General features: G+C 37.7%; 4 protein-coding genes across 4 annotated transcripts in view; 3 read left to right on the forward strand and 1 right to left on the reverse strand.

Annotated features, from left to right (window-relative positions):
- The first annotated feature begins 80 nt into the window (after positions 1-80).
- Positions 81-5,002, forward strand: LOC109586512 (uncharacterized). The gene is made up of 7 exons (XM_020002713.1): positions 81-533; positions 592-885; positions 1,032-1,468; positions 2,208-2,354; positions 2,412-2,653; positions 2,704-2,910; positions 2,962-5,002. The coding sequence occupies exons 1-7, from the start codon at positions 137-139 to the stop codon at positions 4,850-4,852; spliced, it is 3,615 nt and encodes a 1,204-aa protein (XP_019858272.1). The 5' UTR covers positions 81-136; the 3' UTR covers positions 4,853-5,002.
- Positions 5,003-7,449: 2,447 nt separating this feature from the next.
- Positions 7,450-8,406, forward strand: LOC109586519 (uncharacterized). The gene is made up of 4 exons (XM_020002719.1): positions 7,450-7,596; positions 7,650-7,815; positions 7,907-7,978; positions 8,027-8,406. Exons 1-4 carry the CDS (start codon positions 7,554-7,556, stop codon positions 8,298-8,300), a joined length of 555 nt encoding a protein of 184 aa, XP_019858278.1. The 5' UTR covers positions 7,450-7,553; the 3' UTR covers positions 8,301-8,406.
- LOC105315368 (solute carrier family 15 member 4-like) lies at positions 8,383-10,092 on the reverse strand. The gene has a single exon (XM_011409988.1). The coding sequence runs from the start codon at positions 10,090-10,092 to the stop codon at positions 8,383-8,385; it is 1,710 nt and encodes a 569-aa protein (XP_011408290.1).
- A 310-nt stretch (positions 10,093-10,402) lies between these two features.
- Positions 10,403-12,173, forward strand: part of LOC100637068 (ubiquitin-like modifier-activating enzyme 1) — a 5,291-nt gene continuing 3,520 nt past the window's right edge. The window contains 12 exon segments of the mRNA XM_020002728.1: positions 10,403-10,507; positions 10,556-10,650; positions 10,696-10,781; positions 10,852-10,934; positions 10,996-11,130; positions 11,180-11,286; positions 11,384-11,474; positions 11,522-11,654; positions 11,728-11,825; positions 11,939-12,031; positions 12,079-12,169; positions 12,172-12,173. The exon segment at positions 12,172-12,173 is cut by the window's right edge and continues 192 nt beyond it. Of these exon segments, the coding sequence (XP_019858287.1) occupies positions 10,598-10,650; positions 10,696-10,781; positions 10,852-10,934; positions 10,996-11,130; positions 11,180-11,286; positions 11,384-11,474; positions 11,522-11,654; positions 11,728-11,825; positions 11,939-12,031; positions 12,079-12,169; positions 12,172-12,173 (972 nt within the window). The 5' untranslated portion in view covers positions 10,403-10,507; positions 10,556-10,597.

Genomic DNA, 12,173 nt, shown 5'->3' on the forward strand with positions numbered 1-12,173 from the left:
GTCGAGTTATCAAAAAAGGTGGAGACCTAATTTTCGCGGCAGTTTTCCCGCAAACTCTTAAATTTTTAGTCACGTGGCCTTTCACTAGTTTCTCCTCTCGTTTTAAACTTTTACCTCACTTTAGGCTCACTTTTAGATGATCCAAGAAGGAGAAGAGGCTCTACTAGCTGGAGACCTGGATAAAGCAAACTGGGTCTTGGACAGCTTAATATTTCTGGACCCAGCACGTTCCTCTGAGCTATGGCAGAGAGGACTGTGTCTTTATTATTCTCATCGTTACGAGGAGGGGATGGCTCAGTTTGAAAGAAACATGGACACCAATGGAAGCGACCCAGAGGAGGTTCTTTGGCATTTCTTCTGCAAGTCTCGGCTGATGGGTTTTGAAGAGGCACGCAGGGACGGGTTCTTAAAGTTACGGTCTCGGACTGACTCCGAGGTCGTGGTTCCAATGTCTCAAGTTTTGGATCTTTTTCACGGGAAAGGGAGCGTGGACGAAGTGATAAGAGTAGCCACTTCTGTGACGCCAGATAATAGTGAGTATTAATATTAATTAATAATAAAATATTATTTAACTTATTAATTAATTAATAGTTATTGAAAGTTATAACGGGGCTAATGCACTAGGCTATGCACACTTCTATGTTGGGTTCTACTACCAGCTGCAAGGTTTGGTTGGTCCTGCTTATCCTCACTTTAAACGAGCGGCTAAGATTGGTAACAAGGACTACATGGGACGACTGATGAGTATTCACTTTAAAACTTTTCGTAAAACCTTATGCCAAGACCTAACACTGATAGAAGGAGGAGGGACAGGAGAGATTATGTATGGTGGATGGCAGTTATCTAGTGGCCATGATCTTACTCAAGGCAGTGGATTTGATACAGGTAACTAATAATAATGTACATATCAATGATAATAATTACACTGTACACTTGTATATACAGCTATTCCAGTCTATTATTGTTTGTATTGTTGCATTAAAGCATGATGGGAATCGTCACAAAATTTTTAAAAAATATTATTTCTGTAGTCACTATCTTATCAAAGTTGTTGGAAGCCATTGATAATGGTGTGAGAGTGTTTGACTGTGGTGACATATACACAGGAGTTGAGCTACTCTATGGTCGACTGATAGAGGCTCATGCAGGAAGAGGTGGAAGAAGAGAAGACATCAAAATACATACTAAATTAGTACCAGACCTTGACGTTATTAAAAGAGGTGGGGTCAATGAGTCGTATGTCCGTGGAGTTATACGGAGATCCTTAAATCGTTTGAAGTCTTTGTATGTTGATCTTGTTCAGTTGCATTGGTGGGAATGGTCTTCTCCTGGAGTTATGGATGCTTTGCATGTTCTTGGATCACTTCAGAAAGAAGGGATCGTAAGAAAGATTGGTCTGACTAACTTCAACGCTGAGCAAACTAAAGAAATAATCGAAGGAACTGAAATAAGAATTAATAGTATACAAGTAATGGAGATGAAGAGAGTGTGTGGAGTTGTAGCAGGTTTCTCATGCTTAACGAGATATAAACTTCATGAGCTGATGTACAGTATATTGCAACTTTAAAAATTCATAAAAAATTCAAACTTGATCGGAATCAGCTCAAATTTAAAACATAACATAAGAAAATGTATATGTATTAGGAAAAAGTATAAAAATGGAGAAATCTCACTTTGCCATTTTTGGCGAAATTTGGCCAAAGTCCCTGTACTATAGTACAGGGACTTTGGCCCAATTTTGGAGCAACTTTAAAAATTTGTAAAAAAATTTAATTTTTTTCAGAATGAGCTCAAACTTTCTATGCAACATAAGAACATGTATATGCATCAGGAAACATAATAAAAATGGAGAAATCTCACCTAGCCATTTTTGGTAAAATTTGCCCAAAATCCCTGTACTATAGTACAGGGATTTTCGCCCAATTTTTGGAGTAACTTTAAAAATTTGTAAAAAATCCAATTTTCATCAGAATGAGCTCAAACTTTGTACACAACATAAGAACATGTATATGTATCAGGAAAAAATTTTTAAATGGAGAAATCTTACCTAGCCATTTTTGGCGAAATTTGGCCAAAATCCCTGTACTGACAAGGTACTGTATCCATAGACAAGAAGCTACATAAGCACTATGCTAAAATCCTTTGGGAAGCCATGCACATAGCAAAGATTTTATATATTTACGTTTATTTTTTAATTATTTGATTAGGTGCAGCTGTCAGTTATAGACCAGCGTCCGATCAAAAGTGGGCTTGTCACATTATGCAATGAAAATAATGTGAAGATATTTGCTTATGGAGTGTTAGCTGGAGGCTTTCTCACTGATCAGTGGATAGGGAAACCAAAGCCCTCCAATGTGTGTGTGTAAAGTTTTTGTAATAAAAATATTTTAATTTTATTTATTTATTTTTAGTTTTCAAATCGCAGTTTGGTCAAGTATCAATTGATTATTGATGACTTTGGCTCGTGGGATTTGTTCCAGGATCTTCTCTCTGTCCTTCATTCAGTTGCTCTCTCACACTCTCCCCTCACTGTACAGGCCACACCTGATGATGTCATACAGATTGATCATGTGACTGTTGCCATGGTTGCAATAGCATACGTGTTACGACTACCAGAAGTGGGTGGGGTCATTTTAGGAACTCTTAACATGAGGTTAGCTACTGTTTACTTTTAAAAACTTTAATTAATCTCTCTTTTATCAGTCATTTAAGGGAAAGTCTTTTAGCAAAACATCTAGTTTTATCCGACAAAGATCTCTCTGACATTGATCATGTTTTAAATAAAGGGCATGGTCCAGGAGGTGTGGTTTATGGTCTAGAGCGTGACAGGGAGGGTCGTCATGGTTCCATTATGAAGTATAATCTGAACCAGTTGAATTCCCCTGCTCATTTTGAAGAGATATGTAACCGGTAAGTTAAAAACAATAATATTATAATTTCAATCATTTTTTCCACTCATAGTTTTATTGAAGTCTATTTCTCTGCTTATCCTGTTGAAGCAACTCGAACTGGTTATTGCCCTTTCATCAAAGCTTCGCCAAATATCAAACTTCAAATGCCGTCACCTTTTTTAATGAAAGACGCGTACGCCTATCATTCAATTAAATGTCTCTCGTATGGTCACTTGTTAAACATTAGCAGTGAGGATCAGGTGGCGTCGTATATTGATCGAGTGAGAGCTTTGTTGATTGAGATTGAATCAATCAGTGAAGATAATCTCTCCCTTGATCAGATAATCGATAGAAAGTTAATCATCTCACAGCTTAACCTAGAGCTCGTGAAATGGTCAGAAGTAGCAATGCACGAAAGAGATCCTGCCATTTATATGCCGTTTGACGCATTGAACTACCTTCTACCTACCTGGGGAGGTGATAGCAGCTGTGAGAAAGGAAGAGAAGATGCTGTATATTACCCGGGGACCCTTTCCCCCTCTATTCATTATAGGCTGTCAGCTTTGCTCTCTCGTCTTCGTCAAATTCCTATTTGTCTTCAGAATGGTGTGAAAAACCTCAAGAAACCTATCCATCTCCTGACGCAGAGGGCTTTAAAACTCTGTGATAGCTTTTCTCATTTTCTTAGAGTTGATCTTCCCTCATTAGTGGAACAAATGTCTACTGCCCACTCTTCCTTACTACTAGATATTGCTAGGGCAGCCAAGGTAGCATCTGATGCTGTTGTTCACTATAAATCATTACTGGCCACTGATGTACTACCTAGATCATCTGATTCTTATGCTTCTCTTGGCAGACCAGTATATGATAAGCTATTAGCTTTTGGCCACTTTATAAGTGACAGTTCAGCATTACTGAAGTCGGGAGAAGAGCATTTTTCTCTTGTCAAAAAGCAACTGAGAGAGTTGGCGGATGAAATAGATTCTGATAGGAACTGGTACCAGATTACTGAGGATATTATCCGCTCGCTTCATCCGTCAGCTAAAAACCTCCTCCAGTCCTACTTGGACGAAATAGCTCGAGCTAAGACTCATGTCAAGGAACATAGACTTGTTCCTGATTTACCAGCTGACGAGAGAGTCGTTGGGTTCTATACACCGTCTTTTCTAGTCCCCTTCTCTCCTTTTGGGGATTTCCTTAACCCTCCACCATTTTCTTCTTATGCTACCTCACCTCTTCAAAACAAACCTGATCTTGTGACTGGTTATCTTATGCTTCATTCAGTTGCAGGTAGATCTCTTTCTCCCCCTGAGGAAGAGAAGCTCCTACGATCTCATGACTACACGTGGATAAGCGTCATAGCTCCACACGAGTGCTATCCTGGTCATCATCTTCAGATCCTCTTCTCTCAAACTCATCCCAGGATTATGAGACGGTTTTACGAGTCTCCATACTTTTATGAGGGTTGGGGACTGTATTGTGAACAGCTTGCTTTTGAAACTGGGTTTTTCAATAAAGGCCTGGAGATAAGAGATAAAACAGAGGAGTCAGAGGCGAGAAGGGAAAGTAAAAAGATTCCAAACTCTCGATATGAAAAGTTGGCACGTTTAACTCAATTAAGGTTACAGCTGTGGAGAGCAGCACGAGTTATACTTGACATTAAGCTTCATAGGAATGAGATGACACTTGAAGACGTCCGCTTGTTTCTCCTTCAAGAGATCCTTTTTGACTCTCGCTCTGTAGATGGAGAGGTGAACATGTACATATCAAGGCCCACATATGCACCATGTTACATAGCTGGATACTTAGAGCTCATGGACTTGAGAGAGAGGAGGAGGAAGGAGTATGAGGAGGAGAAGAGAGACTTTGATTTAAGTTTGTTTCATAGTGAGGTGCTACAATCTGGCTGTCTACCTTTCCCTTTGTTACATGAACTTTTATCAGTGAGAAACAAGCATTAGTGATGCCTGAAGATGTTCTTAAGAATATTCTCACACTATTACTCTTTATTGTTTTGTTTCTGCTATATAATACGTTGTTTATGCTTTATTTAAATGTTAGTGAAACTTTGAGGTTGTATTTTTGAAACTAACTAATGTTTTTGTACAAGCAACTGTCATATTGACATTAGATGTGAAGCATAAACCTGTTACTGGCCATTAAAGTATATGTAAGCATAATGTTAATTGATGCTTGTTTACAAGTTTGACAAGATGGTTATGATTTTCTATTGTGACAGTTACAAGTGAGAGTCAAATGTAGTTATGAATACAGTGTCTATTGATATCATTGAGTGTATGTTCTCAGAATAGTTTTGTGTTCGTTGTCCAAAAATGGGAATTTTTCACTTTCAATGTAGTGTTTATTAGTTGCAAGTGCATGTAGTGTATTATTATACTGAAGCTGTTGACAGTTGACTAGTTTGCTGCTGCAATGTTACTATACCTCACTATTGTTCTGTTGCTCCTGACTCTGGTTAAAGGACAGCAACCAACTAACTTACCAGTTAAAGGTAAATGAAGTAAGCTTATTATATTATGAATAAATCATTTCTTGATAGGTGTGAGGCTATATTTGCCATATGAAGATAGGGTAATACCTGATTACTCTATGATATATGCTAGTCAGTTTTACAATGTTGATCAAAATAATGATCCTAGCAATACTAACGATGCTTTATGGTGTCAGAGTGCTTATAATAAATCTGAAATTGGCATATGGTACTATCCTAATGGAACTATGGTTCCGATTTTTAAGGATTCATTTGATGATGCATCTGCTCCTAGCCCAGTGTTCAGTAAGAGATTTAGTGGTCAGATTGCACTAGCTAGAAGAGCTGGAATATCAGGATATGAAGGTTTATACAAGTGTATCATTCCTGATGAGAATGGAGTGAATCAAACACTAGTGGCTGGAGCATATACTACTAATGGATACAATAACAATGGTATGTGATGAATATAGACTATAATTAATGTAATTCTTTTACAGATGGTCCTGATGCTGATTCTAATATGCAGTTCTCTCTCCTCTCCACTAGTAGATTAGCTACTCCTCCAGTCTTTAGTCTCAGTTTCAATGTCTCTGATGGTCCTCCTACTACTGTCAGTTGTTCACTGAATGGGAATGGAATATCTACTGAACTGTCTCGTGTGATAGTGAATGGACCAGGATCTGTTACAAGAGTGACAGTAACAGTGAGACTGAGAGAAACTGGTAACTATCAGTGTACTGTATCTAATGACAGAGCGTCTGCTGGTACTATTAATGGGGTCACTGCATCAAGTAGCTCTTCATCAAGGAGTATAACAGGTTAGCGACATTAATTATAATGATTATTATAATATAATTTCTTAGTACCCAGTACTCCAACTAATTTCACTGCTAAAAGATTAAGCAGTGGCTTGACTCATGTAATCCTCTCCTGGTCTCCTGTTAATGAAGCTAGTGGCTATGATGTCTATTATAATGCATCTTCTGATAGTTTACCATTGCTACTAACAACTATGAGCAATACATCAATCATCTTAACATCTAATCTTACTCTTGGGAGCACATATTCATTTTATGTTGTATCATATACTACAACTGGTTCATCTCTGCCTAGTGATAATTATTCTCTCATTTTAACATTAAGTAAACAATGGAAATACAAACTAGTCACATTTTATTCATTTCTCATACAGGTATACCTATTGTTTATAATATAACCATCACTAATATTACAAGCACTGATGCTACGTTGAGTTGGACCCCTACTGTGGAACCAATTAGCTATTACATAGAGCGTAGATGTCACAGGCTATGCAATGAAGACTGTGTTAGCTTTTATTCCATTTCATCCTCTTCACCCATTCATCGATCGAATGGAATGTCTCCTTATAGCTTATGTGAGTTTATTGTGTTTGGGGCATATGGAAATGAATCAGTGAATCTAAGTAGCAACATTTCTCTTACTACACTATCTACTGGTGAGGAAAGATTCTGCTATTTCAATTATTGAAATATTACTTGTCTCTCCTCTTTCTCTAGCTCCTACAGCATCAGTAGCTAATCTTACATTGTTAACAGTAGAGTCAGTGTCAATGACTGTCTCATGGGATGAAGTACCTTGCAATGGAAGGAATGGACCAATCACTGGATACTACCTCACATACACTAACATCACTTCAAACACTAGTTATGCTGTTAATATCACTGGAGGAGACAACAGAATGTATAATCTCACAGGATTAATACCATATACTAACTATACTGTGAGTATAGTGGCTTATTCTATTGATGGAGTGGGTCCTTGTGAATTTATGACACAAGAAACTGATGAATCAGGTGAGCAAAAGCAAGATAAACATTATGATTAAACTTAATCTAGTTCCAGGTATGGTATTTGATTTGATGTCAGTTAACATTGATATACAAACGATAAATATCTCATGGAATCCTCCTACAATACCTAATGGTATCATTACAGTATATGAGATAAGATATAGAGAGTCTACCAGTACTGATCCATACAATATAACTAACACTACTAACACTTATTACAGTATAGCAGGATTGATACCTAATACTAGTTATACTATTGGAGTGAGAGCATATACTAGTATTGGACCAGGAGAATGGACTGAAAGGGACTTCACTACTCATAATGACCATGAGCCTATGCTGTATTCAACTATACTGTATTCAACTTCAATATCTTCAGGTAAACTACAATTGTTATTACTCTCATACTTACATCCTTTTTTCATTGCATAGAAATGCATACAAGTCCAAGCCCATCGTACACAACTCCGTTTGCTTTTGGTTTATATGGTGTCTTGTTATTGCTTGTTGTATCACTCATCCTTAATATTATTCTGATAATAACTCTGTGCTGTAAGAAATGTTCTGTCAAGAGAAAGGATTCAACTCCTCGCTCAAGGTCAGTATGAATACGACATAAGAAGAGAAAGTTATAGCCTGAAACATTATACCTAAATTAAATGTTATTTGTTTTAAAATCATTTGTACAGTCCACCTGCTCCTAACCCTGATACAGACGACTATATTCCGATGGGCTCAAACTCAGTGTGCTTTGAATTACGGTCAGTTTTAAAATTATTATTATTATCATTACATTAGTTACATTATAGGTCAAATGAACCAATTTATAACGTTATTGATCACAGAACTATTGAACCAATTTATAACCTCCCCTCAAATAATGATAAACCACTTGACAGTCACCTGACAACCGATACAGAATATCATCTTGTAACAGAAGAGAAGTCAACCACGATGACCTCTGAGGGACATCCTGATCCAGTTTTACCTGTGAGGCCACGTGAGAGTCAATTATATGTCAAAATGAACACACAAGAAAAAGGAGATCCTTCCACTGATGATGCATCACATTTTTACCACTAATGGTGTAATAATCATAAATAACAATAAGTGTACAATATTAATAGGAATACAAAGCCCATTATTGTATATTTTGCGTGTATTATTACTGACGAGATTGAATTGAGAAGTCTGACAGATCATAGTATCCTAATACATAAGGATCCTTAGAATTCAATTCTTCCGCTTCATGCCTTAACATTCTAGCTGTGTACTCCTCAATGATAATATTTTGTTGTATGTTTGAGCTCTCCTGCCTCTTTCTTCCTTTATACCAGCGTGCAGTCAATACATATGTAACAAAAGATACTATTGCTAATCCTGCTCTGACAGCATACGATATGTAAGAGCAGCCTCCATTGAGTGTAAATAACAGAGTCATTAGCAGTACATTGAAGGATTGCAATGCGTACCAGACCCCAATGAGCAATCCCTGCATGCTGCGTGGAGACTGAGCAAGCACAAACTCCAATGCTGTGAGAAATGTTAGCAATAAGCTGAGCCCATTGAAGACTTGTGGTATGATCAATATGGATTCACTTGGTAGCATGATATCAGTAGCTGTTTCATTGTCTATTGATCCTACTGGAGTAGTTATGTTCTCTCCGCACACGTTTAGGTAGCCAAGTTCTTCAAAGGTTTTATTTACAAAAAATGAAAGGACTGACTCTGTGGCAAGTGCTGCAAATGAACACACTAAACCCAAGCCCATCCTCTTGGTCATATTTGGTAAGTATCTGCTAAAGAATGGACAGAGGATTAGCCTATAAAGGGGCACTCCGACAACTATTACAGCAAACTTTGGCATGAAATACATCAAGAATGGCCAAAAGTCTGAATAAGTGTGATCAGTTAAGCTACCAAAGGATCTGTATTGTTGGATGAGTATGCCTGTGTTGTCGGTTAGTAGGAATCCAAATAATGACAAGAAGAGAATAAGTATTTGACCAAAGGTCTTAACGTCCTCTACTTCTTCTGTTGAGTAAGGTCCTCCGTAGCGTTCTTTAGCAAAGTTGATGTGGTTGTAGCTCTCTTCGTCATTGTATGTGAAGGCGCTTCGATTTTCTGGATATTTGTGAGATTTTGCATATTTGAATACCCCAACCACAAGACTCACTGGGTTTTTCTTTTTCACTCGATCGTGGTGTAGCTCAAGAGTTCGTCTTGTGCATGGTAGGCAAATTAAAATAACAGCAAATATGAGGAGTAGGAGTTGAACCATCGGCGCTGTTATGAGTGGTGTTAACTTTAACGGGGCAGATCCCATGACAACAATAAAAGGGACAATGTACATGCACCAGAATGACCAATGAACGAAGCTACTGAGTTGATCAGAAGATGCAAAAAGGAGCTGATCAGTTCCGAATTGGATTACGTTGGATTCAAAGAGTGCAATCCCAATCTGAAAAGGCACTAGAGCAATACCAGTCAATAATCCGCCCAGAGTTCCCCTTTTTGGGGTATCACCAAGGGTCATCAGTCCAGCATAAGCAAAAGGAGAAGCTATCAGTGGTCCAAGCATTATTACTGTTCCAGTTATCATTACTTTGTATCGAGTCCAGTACACCTCGCCTATAATGCCGGCTAATGGAAACAGCAGCAAGACTATTACCTGTGTAATCCCTATTATGTATATAGGGATATCTGTTTGATCCAATACACCTCCTAAGTTGAATATTGTATAATTATAGAGCCCATGAGTTAGTAGTATCCAGAGTAGTACAATGTAGACTTTCCTTGAGCTTGGTATGTGTGGCTGTAGCTTTGTAGGCAGTGAGGCACAGCTTTGAGGAGTCTTGTCTTCTAGAGTATCCATTAGATTTGTCAGGGCAGCTGGTAGTTGCAGTGACAGCAGGTCAATGAGGTCATAGGAGTATTAGTATTCTCAGTTTACATAGCACAATGGAATTTGAATGGGCATTGCCATTGGTATCAAGATAATCAGCTCAAACTTTCTATACAACATAAGACTATGTGTATATATGTATCAGTAAAATTATAAAAATTGAGAATTCTCTTCTTTTCATTTTTGGTGAAATTTGGCCAATATCCCTGTAGAGTGGACTTAAATTTGACCATCGAATGAATTTATGCGTGGGTGTTCAACTGAGCTACACCCACTGATAAATTACAAGCCACACCCTTTCCTTCCCTTTGCTCAGGTGATCTCCCTCTCCCTCTCTCCTTTCCTCTCCTCGCCATTTTGAGTCTGTCGTTGATAGCAGCAACAGGTTAGAATATTTTTTTGCATGTCTCCTCAATCTGCTTGCTTCATGTAGCACCTGACAGTCACGCTGTGCTAATTTCATTAGAGGGCAGAAATGGCTGAGTCCAAAGAGAAGGAGATTGATGAAGGATTGTACTCACGTCAATTGTAAGCTAAACACTATATGCTCTTAGCTATTGCTGCTTGTATTAGGTATGTATTGGGTCATGATGCCATGCGTAAGATGGGTGCCTCTAATGTACTTATTGCTGGTATGAAAGGACTTGGAGTTGAAGTTGGTACGTGTATTACGTGTGTGCACTGTGCATATACCTCCATGTTTAAATTTCTCTTCTTTCTTTCTCTTAGCTAAGAATGTTGTATTAGCAGGAGTTAAGTCAGTGACAATTTATGATCCAGACAATATTGAGCTACGTCACCTCTCGTCACAAGTAATACAATTATATTATTTATTTATTTATTTGTTTGTTTGTTTGTTTGTTTATTGTTTAGTTTTTCTTTACTGAAGATGATGTTGGTAAGAACACTGCTGCCGTGTGTCAGCCTCATCTGTCAGAACTCAATTCATACGTACCAGTTGATGTATTGAAGGGAGAACTGTCAGAAGAGAAACTGAAGAAATATCAAGTACTGATAATGATCAAATGATATTTTCTTCATTTCTGTATCTCTTTAGGTAGTTGTGCTCACTGATTCTAGTTTAACTGATCAGGTGAGGATTGGAGAATTCTGTCATTCAAATGACATCAAGTTCATTGTATGTGACACCAAAGGACTCTTTGGGTAAGAGAAGAGAAAGGAAAGAAAAGCCATTATTATTATTATTATTATTATTATTATTATTATTATTATTATTATTATTATTAACGTAACTTTATAGTCAGGTCTTCTGTGACTTTGGTAAAGGGTTTGTTGTATCTGACAGCGACGGTGAGAACCCAGTCTGTGTGCTTGTGTCATCAATCACTAAAGTAAAGCAAAGAGATGAAGGACTGTATTAGTTTTAAAGTTTAAATAGGAAGAAGAGGGTGTAGTCACATGCTCTGACGAAACGCGACACAATCTAATGGATGGAGACTATGTGACTTTTAACGAGATTCAGGGAATGGTTGAGCTCAATGGCTGTCTTGGACGAAAAATAAAAGTGATTGGTTAGTGGCACGTTAAACTTTAACACGTTTGACGAATGCCCTGAGCCTGTTCACTATCCATTGTACACTGTAGACTCATACTCCTTCAGTATTGGTGATACAAGGTCTTTCAGTGACTACGTCAGAGGTGGCGTTGCTATTCAAGTCAAGACACCAAAACCTGTTAATTTCGTGAGTTTACTCTTCTTTGTTTATTTTGATATTGTTATTTGTTTCTTTGTTAATCCTTACACATATTTTATTCTTAGCTTTAATAGTTTTATTTTTATTTTTATGTGCATTAGAAATCTATTAAGGACTCATTGAATGAGCCAGAGATCTTAATATCTGATTTTGCAAAGTTTGAGCGACCAGCACAGCTCCACATTGGATTCCAGGTGACATAAAATACGTGCATATCTTCATTTTCTCTCTTTCTATTCAGGCTCTTCATTCTTATAAGACTAAGTATGGTTGCTTGCCACGTCCTTACAACAGAGAAGATGGCGCTAAGTTTCTTGAAGCTGTCAAGGAAGTCAA

This window comes from Amphimedon queenslandica, unplaced genomic scaffold (genome assembly GCF_000090795.2).
Source record: "Amphimedon queenslandica unplaced genomic scaffold, v1.1 AMPQUscaffold_13514, whole genome shotgun sequence".
NCBI lineage: Eukaryota > Metazoa > Porifera > Demospongiae > Haplosclerida > Niphatidae > Amphimedon > Amphimedon queenslandica.